A 14,801-nucleotide genomic window follows, 5' to 3' on the forward strand; every position below is an offset into this window, starting at 1 on the left:
ATCCCACACCTACTGAGTTAGATCATTTTATAGTATTGCACAGTTTTTGTAATCCGGTTCTGATCAGATAAATTCTTTTCAAGTAACAAAATGTATTTTTTAAGTGTGTATGTGTACGTGCATGTTTGTGCTTTGCCTTCTTTGCTTTAGCAGCTTGACTTATTTCCAATAGTTTATCTGTAAGTGTCACAACTTTCTGTCCACACTTATCCTAAACTTGAACTCTCTGTCCATAGTTATGTTTTTGTCACAGAGCTTTATCTTAAGTGTGCAATCATCCATGGCCTAAAGTTTTTTTCTCTTCTAGATGTGCATCTTTCTCAATCAGGTGTATTTTTTTTCAAGTCAGCTATCTTTTTTTTCTATATCAAGTCCATTTTCATTTGATGTCTTGTTGTCATTGGCAGTCAAATGTACATGATGACTCTGGCTTTCATCAACCCACCCATTTTCTTAACCCGCTATGTCTTTTTGGAGGTTTGACGATGCCGGAGCCTGTCCCAGCTACTGTTGAGCAAAGGAACGTTCATTTATCCAGACTTGGGACCAGCACAAGAGAGCACTGGATTTTGTTCCCTTGTGGTTGCATTACATGCATTCAGTCATTCACATCATTTAATTACATCTGTTACATCTAACACACGTAATTTTGCTTTCCCATCTATTAATGTCCTTCATCTATGCATTCTTTTGTTCAAACATTGATAATGTTAAAAAATTCTTAATGACAATTTTGAGTCACCAATAATACATAAACGACATATTAAGCAGAAACATTGATAAATAATGAGCACCAGGAGAAAAACCCAATAACCATACACCTACAAAAAGGGTTTTAGTTCTTTGTCTCATAAAAATAAACATAAATATTGATAAATGTTGACAAAGGTTTTTAAGGGCGAACCTGAGCATCAGGAGAAAACCCAAGCAGATTAATCATAGATTAAAAAAATAAAATAAATAACTACTACCGAAATTTCAATTTTGAGTCACCAATAATACATAAACAATGTCTTAAGCAGAAACATTGATGAATAATGAGGAGGTTTTTTTAGGGGAAACCTGAGCACCAGGAGAAAACCCAAGCAGATTAAACATAGATTAAAAAAGCACATTTGCTATTTTTTATTTTTTATTTTTTTTTCTAACTTGTCCTGTCCAACAGCCGGGCAAACAGATGAGAGCTGAAGACCTCTTTTGTTGGACATATTTTATTTTAACTACAGGGGTTATGAATCTTCTGACAAACCAGAGGAATGTCTGAATAAACACCTTTTGTAATATGAGGCCAAACTTTATTCATTTTAAACAACATCTTTTGTGTTGGACCGGACGGAAAAGGAAAGGAGGGAAGAAGAGAGAGGGATATTAGAGATGGGGGATAGGAGGGTGATTGTAGAAGGGGGCATAAAGCAGGATATGAAGCAGCATAAAGCAACAAGTTTTTGGATGTTTATCTTACGGTCAGGTTCAGATGTGACACAAATCTAGAAGGGGCGGGGCCTGTCCACACACACACTCAAATGATACAAACATACCTGTTGGCTCCAAAAATGTCCACATGTCAACATGTACACAATACAAATACTGTTCCCACATGCATACTTATGCATTCAAACCAACTAGTGTGAAACATTTCATTCAAGCACGCAAACTATTTGTGCAAAGGTGAGCTAACACCTGTGCTCAAGTGAGTGTTTATGTCCTTCTAAAATGGATGATGGAATGTAAAAAGAAGGAAGCTTTTTATTTTTGACAGCAAGCCTATCACGCTTAACCGTGTGATCCCTTAGGGCCGCAAATTTTTTCTCCTTTAATTCAGAAAGATAAGCGTCTTTGTCCATCAGCTAATTTTTTCAAATCGCTTATCTCTTTTTTTAAGTCTTGTACATTTTCATCTGATGCCTTGTACTCACTGGCAGCCAAATTTGCAGCCAAATTTGCTTGATTATTCTGGGTTCCGTTATCTTGTATTTCCAGTTGAGGATTTAGATTGGCTGACTGAGGATCAGAGCTATCAGAACGGGTGGATTGTTTGGCAATTTCCCTTAGTTCAACTTCCCTGGGAATGAAGGGGAATGCAGGGTCGAAGAGTTTACTGTTGTCCTTCTGTTCCAGGGAAGGGGCTGGTGGATCTTGGGTACTAGTATTTTTTTCCGGGAGGGGGATGCAGGTTTGGGGAGGACATTGCCATTTTTTGGGTCCCCAGTTAGGATTCATGTGCGGGCAGGGGGTGGTGGATATGGGGGGTTCCTTCTCTGGGGTGGGGGAACAGGTTTGAAGGGGACATGGTAGTTTTGGTGTTCCCGATTGGGGTTTCTTTAGTAAGGGGGTAGTGGTTGATGTGGGTGGTTTGTTCCCAGAGGTGTGGGAACACGATTGAAGGGGACTTGGGGGTTTTTGTGTCCCCAATTTGCATTTCTTTGGGGATATTATGAATTTTTTCATATTTTACATTTTTTAATACTTAATATTTCACATTTTCCTAAGTTAAGATGTAAACTGGAAGCATTTGAAAAGGAATAAATTGTGCTTATAGTAAGGTCAATTCTTTTAAGAATAATGTAGTATCATCTGCTAATTGTGTTATTTTGATTTCTTTCTGAAATATAGATAAAACTAATAAGTTTGGACAATTTTTAATTCTTATGGAAAGTAGTTCTGCAACAATTAAAAAGAAAAATGGAGAAATTGGGCATCCTTGGCGTACTGATCTATTTATGGTGAGTCTTTGGGATGTATTAGGATAAAGAAGAATGGAGTTGCTAATGTCTTTATAAAACATTTTAGCAATAGACATGAAATTTTCCACAAAACCAAATAACTTCAATGCATTATAGAGAAATGGATGTTCTACAGTGTCAAAAGCTTTGTAAGTTTAATTTTTGTCATCAGTTGTCGCTTGCATTATCCGTCACTTCCGGTAAGGCATGATGGCGTTTTCCTTGACAGGTCCAGCACATTGATTTCGACTGAAGGTTAGCATTTTATCTACATCTTTTTACTCCTCTGTGAATGATGACTGGAACCGTTCGTGACCAAGATCCTACGATAAACCCACCGGTTTAGCTAATTTCAGTCCCGACAGCCGCTTTTTGGGCTCAGTGTTGCAAAGGTTTACCGGGCGCTACAGCTAACTGTTAGCTAAATGTTTACGCAAGGTTACAGGACTCGACTGCACGAGCATCCTTTAAAAATAGCTTTAATTTAAAGAAGAAAATGATCTACTGTTGTCTTTCAGATCATGGCTCTTCACAGACTGTCTCTCAGGCTTCGGCCAACGGTAACAGTCATGCTAACCTGAAGTTCACTGAACAACTGCAGCACAACTCAGAGAGACAGTAGATTTTCTGTATTTTTCTTCTTACTTAGTTTGTTTAGTGTTGTACTTTTGCGTCACAGGTTGCACATGTAAGGTCCATCCATACCAGCAGATACGGACGGCAGCAAGAGGCTGCAGCTGTGGATTCAGAATCTGAACCCATATCAGTCTTCAGAACTCAGGAAAATGACCCGGTAACAGAAACCAGCTTTGGTTTTGTCGTGCTGCAGCAGAAATAAGTGTGCTACATTAATGTTAGTGCTTACAGTGTCATGCATTTGTGAATTAGCTGCTACTGTTAACTGCCAGATATGACCAAATACCAACTTTATTTGATTTGAAATCAAATAACAGAGTTGGTTTTATGAAGTTATGGTCCAAATAAAGAATCCAAATTCAAAATTAGGATGAGGTATAACTGTCAGAACATAATTCAGTTTCAAATCACAAATTCATGAATATATTTGATTTTTGTATTTATTTATTTATTTTTTTATTTTTTTATTTTCATTTTAAACATTTATTAAGCAATGAAAGGATTATTCCCTTAAGATGACATCTTTTTTTTCAAGGGGTTCCTCCTTTTAAATCTATAACAAAAGAAAAGATGACAACGTAGAGTTAGGTAAAAAACAAACATAAAAAAGAATATAGATGAAAGGAAATTCAAGTTATGATACAGGTTAAGTATAAAACCAACACCAACATGGAAAAGCACATAACTTTGACCCCTCAACCCAATACACTTTTTTAAAACATAGAGAACAACTGATTTTTAAATATGATTAGAAGGAAAAGGAAGAGAAAAAAATTGTGATATGACAAAAATGTGTATTCAATATCACTTCAATTATCTACATTTCACTTCAAAACCAATTTGGTTTTCAGATAACTGAATAAAGAGACACAATTTCAAAAAGAAGACTAAGTATTACTCAAAAATGAACTACAAAGTTATTTCTTGACAACTTGAAAGCTAACTTTAAAGAAGAAGACTAGATTGATTTCTAAACCCATTACTAATCAAAGCTTTCCCTGAAGCTGTGTGGGCATCCAAGTCTTAGACAATATGTTATTTTTCCCCTGAAACACATGAATCTTATCAGCGTCCTGCCTGCCTGTCTATTTTATTCAACTGAAATATTGAAAAGCTTTGTTTTTCTAATAAACTTTGATGTTATTTTGGTCTCATAATCTTACCTTTTGTGTTTGTTTTTTCAGGCCAGCCAGTCAGAAAAACAAATTGGACAGTTTTATACTTTGCCTGCTGAGCACATCCGCCTTTTGTTTCCTCATGGCCTCCCCAAACGTTATCAACAACAGGCAGGTTAAGTTTGAACCTAAAAGTGAAGTAATTTAGAAACCATGACGGCATCCACTGCTAACTTGAAAGATTTGTGTAACAAGTGCAGATATAAGTTGTTTTCTTATGATTTTAGGTGAAAACTTTCAACGAGGCCTGCATGATGGTCAGGCAGCCCGCTCTGGAGGCCATCTCTTACCTAAAGAAAGCAGACTACAGCAAACCTGCTTTAAGATACTTATTCTGTATCCTTAAATCACACAGTCACTGACAGAAAAGTTCTACTAACCCTTAAAAAAGGCACATATTGTCCTTATAGAAATGTCAAGATGGTGTTAAGGGAAGTGGCAAAACGATGTCTCTTTGTCACTCGGTCCACTTCTGCTACACACAGGGCTGGGTGGTGCTGCACATTCCTGACGGTGAGGCAGACCCAGTCATGCATGCCTGAAGTTTGACCCATAAAATGACGACGACAAGTCATTTTTTCCATGTCTGCTTTATGCAGCCCACCTGTGGGTGAAGAACTGTAAGGAGCTGATGCCGTCATCCTATAAGTCCTCACGCTTTGATCAGCCGTTGCAGGCGACATCGTGGTTGCGCAACTTCAAAATCACCAATGAACCTTTTCTTTCTAAGGTAACAACCTTTAATGTCATTATAAATGCTGAGTCATAATATTTTTTTTTAGATTTTCCCAAATACCTTTTTTTTGTATATAAACTGCTGATACAAGATTTTCTTCAAGAACAGCACAGCAAAGGTTGAAATGATTACTTTGTAAAACTCCACATTATTATTACAAAATCAATGATTGATTTATTCAGTCATTGATTTTAACTAAGTTTTTCTAATAAAATGTCATTTTGGTTTGACATAATTTAATTTTAAAAGGAAATATTAGTCTAAATTTAGCCCAACACTGAAAATTGTGCACCTGTAGTATTTGTCTGAATTTCTACAATTTTTAGTTTACATCCACGTTTACATCCAAGCACCTACATTTACTTTCAATCATGACATTAGTTCCAGCTAATTAAGTTGAGAGCAGTGAACCAAATCATGGATTTTGACATCTCCTCCCTCAAGATATGATAAAATTGATATGAAAGTGTCATTTTGTATTGTGTTTTTTGTTTGTAGGGATGAAATGTTTCAACCCTAGAACACTTGCGCTAAAAAAAGTTACACCATCACTTTTGCTGGGGAATTTTTACCTGATATAATTTACCCAACATGAGGACTTGTCATAAAAAATAGATCAAAACATGACATCAAATGATAAATTGGAGGGGTTTTCTTTTATTTTCAACTGTGGTTGAAAACATAGGAAGTTCCTAAAAACACGCTCTAAATTCCTGAAAAACTAGGAATTTGAGAACAAAATATTCCTAAAAAGTAATAAAACGATACTAGAAACTTAATCTTTGTCCACCCATTCCTGGGACCTGTGAGACTTACCTGGTGAAGGCACAGACTTCTTGACACGCGGCATGTTGAAATTCATGTAAATAGTTTTGTGCGGGTAAAAATCACCCGGCGATAGTGTTCTAGGGTAAAACTATTTCTGAAAGTGTTTTTGAAGATTGTGTTCTTTTTAGATAAAAATTAAGCAGCGCTACGTGTGGACAAAGAGGGAAAGCACAGAAGAGGGGCGTCCACTTGGGGAACTTGTGGATCAAGTAGGTGCAAAAATGTTCACCAACTTTCCCCATTTAACTAAAGCGTTTGGGCATGTTTGTTTGTCTTTGTCTTGTCGTGTGTTAACGTTATAATGTCAAATGTTTCATTTTGGTGTCTGTTATGAGTGGTGTTGAGTGGGGGATTGGTTTCCTATAAGCTTAAGCGGTTTCCAATCCCCTTTCAAATCTAATTTTCAAAGTCTTGCATTGATTTATTTTATGTAATTGTTGTTTTGATTTGAAATAAAACATATTTGAATTTGAACTTCACGATTTGTGTCACAGCAAAGCTAAAGAAAACTTTTGGAATTATGGGAATTCTCAAATGTCTAACAGTTGAATGTTGGAATATATCAATTCAAGTGTTTGGTGGCTACATTTTTAATCAGGGCACAAGTAAGCTCCTCTTTTCCTAATTTAAACTTTGTTTCCTGAATCTAATTCTCAATTTTCCTGATTTTTTTTTTTTTGTTTGTTTTTGTTATGTTCCCGACACTGCTGTTGGATTTCCCTTTCATAATTGACAGTGATCCCCCTGCTGGTGTTTGTTTTGCTGCAGGGCACATCCCGTGTGAAGAGCAGCAGTGATGTGGTAGCAGCCGTGATGAAGGAGCTTAGGCTGCAAAGCGGGCATCCCGAGAGCAACTTCCGATTGGCTGTGGCAGTGGATGGTGTCAATGCCCTTTGGGGAAAGTCTACTATTAAGAAGGAGGATAAGAGCGCTGTGAGAAAACACATTCTCAGTGCTGTTGTGCATCGAACACAGTGTTTTTTGTTAAGATAAAAAGTCTGATGTTATATATTTATTCTCCCTAATATCAGGTGGATCCAGAAGAACTCACACTGGTCTATAACCTGAGGAAGTTGTTAAAAAATGACTGGGTTAGTAGAACACAGCTTCAAAAAGTTGCTTAAAGCCCCACTCTGATCATCTTTTTTGCTTTTTCAAAGTGTTCCTGGTGGTCTTTTAATTATGATATCCATTTTTGGGCTAAATCTCAAAACCTTTGTTGTTTTTTTAGAACATAGTTTCTGCAGAGCGGCAGCGACAGCCCCAACTTAACATTAACGGTGCAACAAAAATGGTGAAAATTATTGGAGATATCTTCCTTACAGTTTTGAGCCAGATACCAGCACAGAAGAGGAAAACGGAGACGGACATGGATTGATTTGTCTACAAGGGGATGCATCAGAATGGAGTGGAGCAGGGAGCCTTTGGCCTGCCCTGTGTCTTTTCTACATAACATATATGCTCTTTTTCAAACAGCTTTTTTTGTTTGCTTGCTCCAGATTGACAACAATTAAAAAAAAAACCTCAGCAAAGCAATTTTAAGCTTAATATTCGTTATATATGTCTTCCATTATCAGAAAAATGCCACAGGAACATGTTGAAAAAACACAATGTCCATGATAGTGGGTCTTTAAGAGTACTTTTTTTGTGTGTGTGTTTTTTGTTAATTTTTCTGTCCTTTCACGCAGATTGGAGGGGCCATCATCACCACTCTGTCTCAGACGGGGTCTCTTTACACTCCAAAGTCTGCTTACTTACCTCAGGAGCTCCTGGGAGAGGTTAGATCATATTTACCTTTAAAGCCCAACAGTTTGTCTGCTTTTAAAAATCCTTTATTGCTTCTAAAGCATAATTCTTTTTTACCTGCAGTCAGAAAATTAAAGATCAAATACTCTTTGTTGTTTGAGAGCAAAACCATGTCAATAATCATAAACATTCTTTTTTTCTCTCCAGTATTTGTTTCTTTTGTAAGAGATTGTTTTCATTAAGTAAGGAGTTGTGCTTCCTGCACAGCATCACTTAACTTAATGGACCTGTCAATCCATCCTTGTCAACCACATTCTTTTACTTTGCTCTTGACTGCAATGATATCATCGTACTAAAAGCAAGGTCAACCCCCCCAAGAGTATGTGTGGGCTTGACTCTAAATTGAATCTCTCTAATGCACAGCTTCCTATTTAATATATTCATTATTGATTTCTTTCTTCTGTGCATCTGAACTCTAGATATATCTGTTTTTGCACTTGCTTGAATTGTCTGAAAGGATGTGTTGTGCTCTATACTGTTCTTCTAAATGATGCTGAATTGTTGATCAGTGCATGTTGGGTACTGCAGTCTTGCTACAGCAGGTCCAGTGTTTGGCCCTTAAACGTGCTGTGCTTTACTCACCAGAGGGGGTTTGACAGCATGGATCCCTTCATCCCTCTGTCAGTTCCCAACTACAGCGAGAAGGAGTTTGAGAGTTGTTACCTTTACTATACAGAGCGTAACTGGCTGCAGCATCCACAGAGTAAGTGATGAAATAAGGTAATATGGCAATATTTATTTGTCATTTTATTTTCATGTCTTGGTTTCCTTGTTTCCATCAGGTCGAACAGAGGAAGGGAAGAAAGAGCTCATCTTCCTGAGCAACAGGAATCCAACCATGTTTGACAGACTCTGCGGCTTCTTATAAAGCCATGCTTTTCACAGAAGTAAACATGTAAATGTCGCTGTATGGGTATAAACGCATATGCATTCAGACATCTATGTCTTCATGCAACATCTATGTCACTGTGTTTTATAAATCATTACATTTGTTTATTAATAAAATATTTAAGGAAAATGTCTTGCTTGATTTATTAAGAAGGTAAACGGTCAAAATTTGACTTAACCGAAAATATATTTAGTGTTAAAGAGCAAAAATTTACATTTGCATTAGCCTCAAATGAGCAAAGGTGTATGATAGTCTGTTTCACTGCTTCTTTTTAAAAACAAACAAAAAAACTGCGTCCCTGTTCATTTATAAAGGTTTTTAGTTAATTTTGGATTTTTTAAAATGTTTGACTTTATCAATATATTTATAAAGGGCAAATCATTGTCTGAACTCTCATTCTGTGTAAATATTTAGTTATTAATTAGTTACTGCATAAACCTTGTTTTCATACATGTTACTTTGTATTCAGGGGACAACAAATGTCTTCCTATTTGACAGAAATACATAGTACAATTTTTTTTACTTAAGTTTTATTTTTGTTGCATAAAAAAATAAATTATATATATATATATATATATATATATATATATATATATATATATATATATATATATATATATATATATATATATATATATATATAATTCATGGGACATTACAATTTTACACGATGATTATTTTTACATCTATATTTGTTTTATACATGCACTTAAAATGCTATGGTACTACCGCGACGTTCTACTGTATTACATTAAAATAGTATCGATAACTTCCTTGTTTTCGCTCTCCTTGCATTAAACAGCACCATCTAGTGGACAGTTGATGGTTATTGGTCACATGATGGATTCTCCGTCACGTGGACAAGGGGAGGCAGCGCCAATGAGTTATATCGATATAACTCATTGGGCAGCACCATGGGAAGCTGAGACGTTTCAAACTCGACAACACTCAAACACGGGTGAAAGTAAACTGGACTTTTATCTTCGGGACATGCCGATGTTCCTGTCTGAATCCCTAAATGTGGCGATGACTTAAGTCTTTTATTTAGACAGCCGTGGATCGTTGCTGCAGGGAGATTTCCTGTCTCTTGTGACACATTCTCGTCAGAATTTGTCTTATCTTTACTGCTTTGACTTCAGATAAAATGGGGCTGTTGTTGCCATCGTCTGTATTTTTGTTGGTTCTTTTCACTGGAGCAGAAGTGATCCTCAGTTCAGGTTCGTAATGTAAACAAAAACATACATTTTTTTGGAGTCAACATCAATAAATATGATATTTCTTCATCCAGGAAGCTCCGATTGTGTTGCCAGAAACTTTGGCCATGATTCCATTGTGTGTGAGTGTAACTCCACTCACTGTGACAGCATTGGGCCGGGGAACTTGCCTCCAGTGGGGAACTTCTCCTCCTACCTGAGCAGCATGGCGGGCAGCAGGCTGGAGGCCAGCCAGGGTCAGATCCAGGTGAACAGCACTGGAGCAGGTGAGGCCGGAGAAGCACTGTGACTGAGGGGTGAGAGTTTCCACACTTATGTCAACCTATTACTTCCAGGCCTCAGACTGACTATTGTTCCACACCAGAAGTTTCAAAGGATTATGGGATTTGGTGGAGCAATGACAGATGCAGCGGCCATCAACATCCTGTCTCTTTCTGCTGGTGCACAGGAGCAGCTGCTTCGACAGTACTTCTCCAGGGACGGTACAGTCTGAACGCTGCTATCTGAAAGCATTCTTTTTGTGGTTTCCGCACAGGAGAAGTACTTTTTCCACCGAGTCAGCCCTAGGTCACATATTTGGAAAAACCAGACTCTATGAACAGCCTGAATGTTGATCTTTAATTTTCGAGTTTTTTTTATGATCAATTTTTTTATGATATCTGAACACAAAGCTGCAACTTTGATCTCAAAGTTTAAAGTCGCATTGCAATCATCTTTTGATCTATTTTAAAAGTGTTTCCAGTGGTCTGTCAATTATGATTAGACCATTTTAAGCCAAAATCTAAAAACCTTTGTCGTTTTCTCATCCCAAAACTGTTTTCTAGGACATAGTTTCTGCAGAGTGACAGTAGCTCATTAGAAATTCGCCTCTAATATGTCCACTATCATGAGAAAAATGCCACAAGAACATGTTAAAAACTCCAAAACATGATTTTCATTGAAGCGGGTCTTTGGTGCAGTAACTTTCCTCGTGTTCCAGTATGTTTCCATTGATGTGATTGAAGGAAAATGCATCATCAGCTGTTTTTAAAGCTTTCCCCGGTGACAGGAATTGGCTACAGCGTTGTGCGCGTCCCCATGGCCAGCTGCGACTTCTCCACCCGCCTCTACACCTACGCTGACACACCTGGAGACTACAACCTGGCTAATTTCACTTTGGCCCCTGAGGACATTCACATGAAGGTGTCCCCTCTCTTCTGTCCGCTGCAAAAAGTTGCATGTCGTCTCGTCATCGTCTCTGTAATCCCTTCTTCCTTCATTTTTTTCTTTCTGGTTTCAGATCCCTCTCCTGCAGCGTGCGCAGACCTTATCTCCTCGTCCTCTCTCCCTCTTGGCCAGTGCTTGGAGCGCCCCCAGTTGGATGAAAACTAATGGCGCCCTCATAGGAAAGGGCTCCCTGAAGGGAAAGCCAGGAGGCAAGGAGCATAAAACATGGGCTCAGTACTATATCAGGTGACTTTAAAGAGCAGGTGCGTACACACTTGGTGCAAGATAAATGTGTTGTGATGGGTGCTTTAATTCATCATCATAGATTCCTGGAGGAGTATGCTAAATATAACCTCACCTTCTGGGCTGTGACTACTGGAAATGAGCCCTCTGCAGGCCGTATGACAAACTACAGGTCTGTCTTCTCCTGAATTTATTGAGGATTTTAATGCTGTTGACTGATTGTCGCCTTCGCTTTGTTTTTAATGCTGGAAGAGTCTGAGGACAGTGTCTATCATTGCAGCTTCCAGGCTCTGGGTTTCACTGCAGAAGAGCAGAGGGACTGGGTAGCTTTGGACTTGGGCCCCGCCCTGCATGCCTCTGCGTACCCAGACACTCACATCCTTTTGCTGGATGACAGTCGCCTGCTGCTTCCTTACTGGGCTAAAGTGGTGAGTGCAAGGACAGAGAGAAAGTCGCAGGAATGTCGTGCCTGGCATTTTGTTTTTTTTACCTGCAGAAACACTCGTGCTGGAGGTGTGAGGTCACAAAAAGAAACCAGATTTATCCCGTTTTTTCAATGAAAACATTTATCAGAACAGAAACAAAATATGTAATTCCAGTCAAGCACACCTAAGAATACACATTTTATGGTGAAGAGGTTAAACTGTCTGGATTATAGTTTCACAGATTTCACCTCCAGTGAGCTGATAGGAATCAACTTGAGGAAATATGTAATTCTCAGTCTAGACAGGTTTGCTATTCACAAAAGAGACTGTTCCACTGTACAAAAATAAAATCGACAAATTTCTGCAAGATTTTAGACACTAATCTGCAACATTTGCTTTGCAACTGCCTACCAACAATAATTGCTCACTTGAAATTGCAAGGTAAAAATAGTTCTGTAGTTGCATTTATAAAAAAGTCTTTTCAGTATTTTTTTTATGATATAAATATCCAGACTCTTGGAAAAAATAAGGAGCATTCAATTTGTTTTTTTTAAATGACACATTGGTGTGTTTTTCGTGCAAACTGTCAAAATCCAATTTATAAATGTATTTTATTGCTTAATTTTGAAAATGTAGAAGAAAATGTCTGTAAAATAGATTAACTGAAGCAGATTAGGAAAAAGGGAAATTAATATAAAAGATCTGTTAAACAATGCAAAGCTAAATGCTGAGCTGAAAACAGTAAAAGACTGGCAAAAACGTTTTTTAATTTAGCAAAATAAAGTACTAAATTGATCATAACAACCCTTTATAGCTAATGATAGATTAAAATAACTGCTACAATGTTCTAGTTAAAAGATAAATTACAAATATGTAATTAATAAGTTTATTTGAAGGTGCTGAAATAGAAATAAAAAAATCAGGAAAACCTTTGTAGTTTCCATAATTGGCCAAAATGTTCACAATCCTTATATTGTAGTGAGAATTAAAAAAAAAAACAAGTACAAAGAAGTGTGTCCTGAGATTGTTTAACATGTAAAAAAGTGAACGAATAAAGAATGTATATGGTCATCTAGGTTAATAAATGCAACTAGAAAAAAAAGATGCAAGTGCAAAGCTTATTTAATCAGCTTTTAGCGTGTTTTGAATGAGTTGTTTTCTAAAGAATATCAGTCACTCGCACATCTGTGAAGACGTTTTGCTCTCTGATCCATTGGGATTCTTCCAGCCACAGGTTTTGTGTTGAGGTCAGGTGGCCATGGTTGTGTTTTGTAAGTTGTAGCTGCTGCATCATTGTAAGACCCAGCCGTCTATAATGTAGGTCTTTGGCCAGAAATAATTTGGACATAGACTTTCTTTGGTCGTTATTAACCCTTCACGCTGCATGTCAGTAATTTGCAACATGTTATCCAGGGCTTCACTTCATTTAGCATTATATGAACCAAAAAACATTGAAGAATATTTTTCTTGATATAATTGAAAATAAATTCAGGGTTGAAGGGGTTAAGCAATCATTTTTAATCAATATTACTTATTTTAACGCTGGGAGGAATCCACTGCCTCCATTCTAGTTATTTATATCCACGCTGACAGGCCTAAAAAATCCCAGCCGTGTTTTTGTTTTTCTACTTCAGGTCCTAAATGACGTTCATGCTGGTCGATACATTCATGGGGTGGCCGTCCACTGGTACATGGACAGTTTAGTCCCTGCAGATATAAGCTTAGGGGTGACTCATCAACTCTATCCAGAGTATTACCTCTTCGGCACAGAGGCCTGCGCTGGCTGGAGTTCACCAGACAGAGGAGTGAAGCTGGGAAGCTGGAGCAGAGCTGAAGAGTACGCTCACGACATTCTAGAGGTGAGCTTGTTTGGTCAGATTGAGTGCATCAGATGTGAGGCGGACATGCTGTGAGCTGCTTTGGAAAGGTGAGTCACCTGCCTCCATGCTGCGGTACTGGTTACAAGCTGCACCATGTTGCACAAATGCTTCAGAAAGCGCCTGCAGGAACGCAAAGCAAGCTGGAACTGGCATTTTTTTTTCTCTTCACTATTGGATTTTCTCCGTTTAGTCTAGTTTTGCGTAAAAGGTCAACTCTAATGTTGACACATTAATAAAACCTAATCCTGCCTAGGCTCTTTGGATTTCAAAAACTGTAAAGCAGTAAATCCTGAGGATGTGAAGGGTTTTTTCTGTTTCAGGACCTAAATCACCATGTTGTCGGCTGGACTGACTGGAATCTTGCACTAGATCCAACTGGTGGACCAAACTGGGTGAAAAACTTAGTGGACAGTCCAATCGTGGTGGATGCAAAGCGGGACGTCTTCTACAAACAGCCTTCTTTTTACAGCATGGCTCACTTCAGGTAGTTTTGGCCTGACTTTAAACAGATCACTTTCCAAGACCTCTCTCTCTCTCATCAAGTCCTCACCGTTTCCACAGCAAGTTCCTGTTGGAGGACTCTCAGAGGGTGGGCGTGTCTTCCAGTGGGAAAACGCAGCTGGAATACTCGGCCTTCGTCAGACCAGACAGCTCAGTGGTTCTTGTCGTACTCAACAAGTAAGATTCACTGATCCGGTTTAAAAAAAAAAAAAAAAAAAGGCACTCCACGCTGATTAAAAAAAACTGAACGGTTTGTGTGTTTACGTTTCCAGGGCATCGTCTGAGATCCAGTTTGAAGTCTGGGATCCGGCTGTGGGCTACATTCCCTGCACTGCTCCAGCTCACTCCATACTCACACTGGCCTGGAACACACGCTGAGCTTCGGGACACATTCATTCACCTTCAAGAGGAGAAAAAAATCTGAAAAATCTATTTCATTTCACTGTTTTCTGAGTTAAAGCTTTAACTTTGTACACAAATCATAATATATATTTTTTTTAATTTAAATGATGCTCACCATTCTACCTGAATCATTTTTC

At 38.0% G+C, this 14,801-nt stretch overlaps 2 protein-coding genes across 3 annotated transcripts; both read left to right on the plus strand.

Moving 5' to 3' along the window:
* The first annotated feature begins 2,845 nt into the window (after window positions 1-2,845).
* dap3 (death associated protein 3) lies at window positions 2,846-8,922 on the plus strand. Of its 2 annotated transcripts, none has more exons than XM_023964414.2 (13): window positions 2,846-2,978; window positions 3,242-3,283; window positions 3,403-3,516; window positions 4,544-4,645; window positions 4,762-4,870; window positions 4,955-5,047; window positions 5,134-5,264; window positions 6,227-6,307; window positions 6,867-7,031; window positions 7,130-7,189; window positions 7,787-7,876; window positions 8,490-8,607; window positions 8,687-8,922. In XM_023964414.2, exons 2-13 carry the CDS (start codon window positions 3,245-3,247, stop codon window positions 8,770-8,772), a joined length of 1,188 nt encoding a protein of 395 aa, XP_023820182.1. In that variant the 5' UTR covers window positions 2,846-2,978; window positions 3,242-3,244; the 3' UTR covers window positions 8,773-8,922. The 2 variants fall into 2 exon arrangements, with proteins under 2 accessions (XP_023820182.1, XP_078789281.1); XM_078933155.1 differs by lacking the exon at window positions 2,846-2,978 and adding an exon at window positions 3,032-3,115.
* A 1,015-nt stretch (window positions 8,923-9,937) lies between these two features.
* On the plus strand, window positions 9,938-14,640 carry gba1 (glucosylceramidase beta 1). The gene is given in 11 exon segments (NM_001305418.1): window positions 9,938-10,010; window positions 10,082-10,273; window positions 10,343-10,489; window positions 11,056-11,189; window positions 11,287-11,459; window positions 11,539-11,628; window positions 11,737-11,884; window positions 13,516-13,740; window positions 14,082-14,245; window positions 14,323-14,439; window positions 14,535-14,640. Coding segments are annotated over 11 exon segments (1,569 nt in total).
* Window positions 14,641-14,801: the final 161 nt, after the last annotated feature.

The sequence above is a fragment of the Oryzias latipes genome, chromosome 16 (genome assembly GCF_053564925.1).
Source record: "Oryzias latipes strain Hd-rR chromosome 16, Olatipes_Hd-rR_3.1".
NCBI lineage: Eukaryota > Metazoa > Chordata > Actinopteri > Beloniformes > Adrianichthyidae > Oryzias > Oryzias latipes.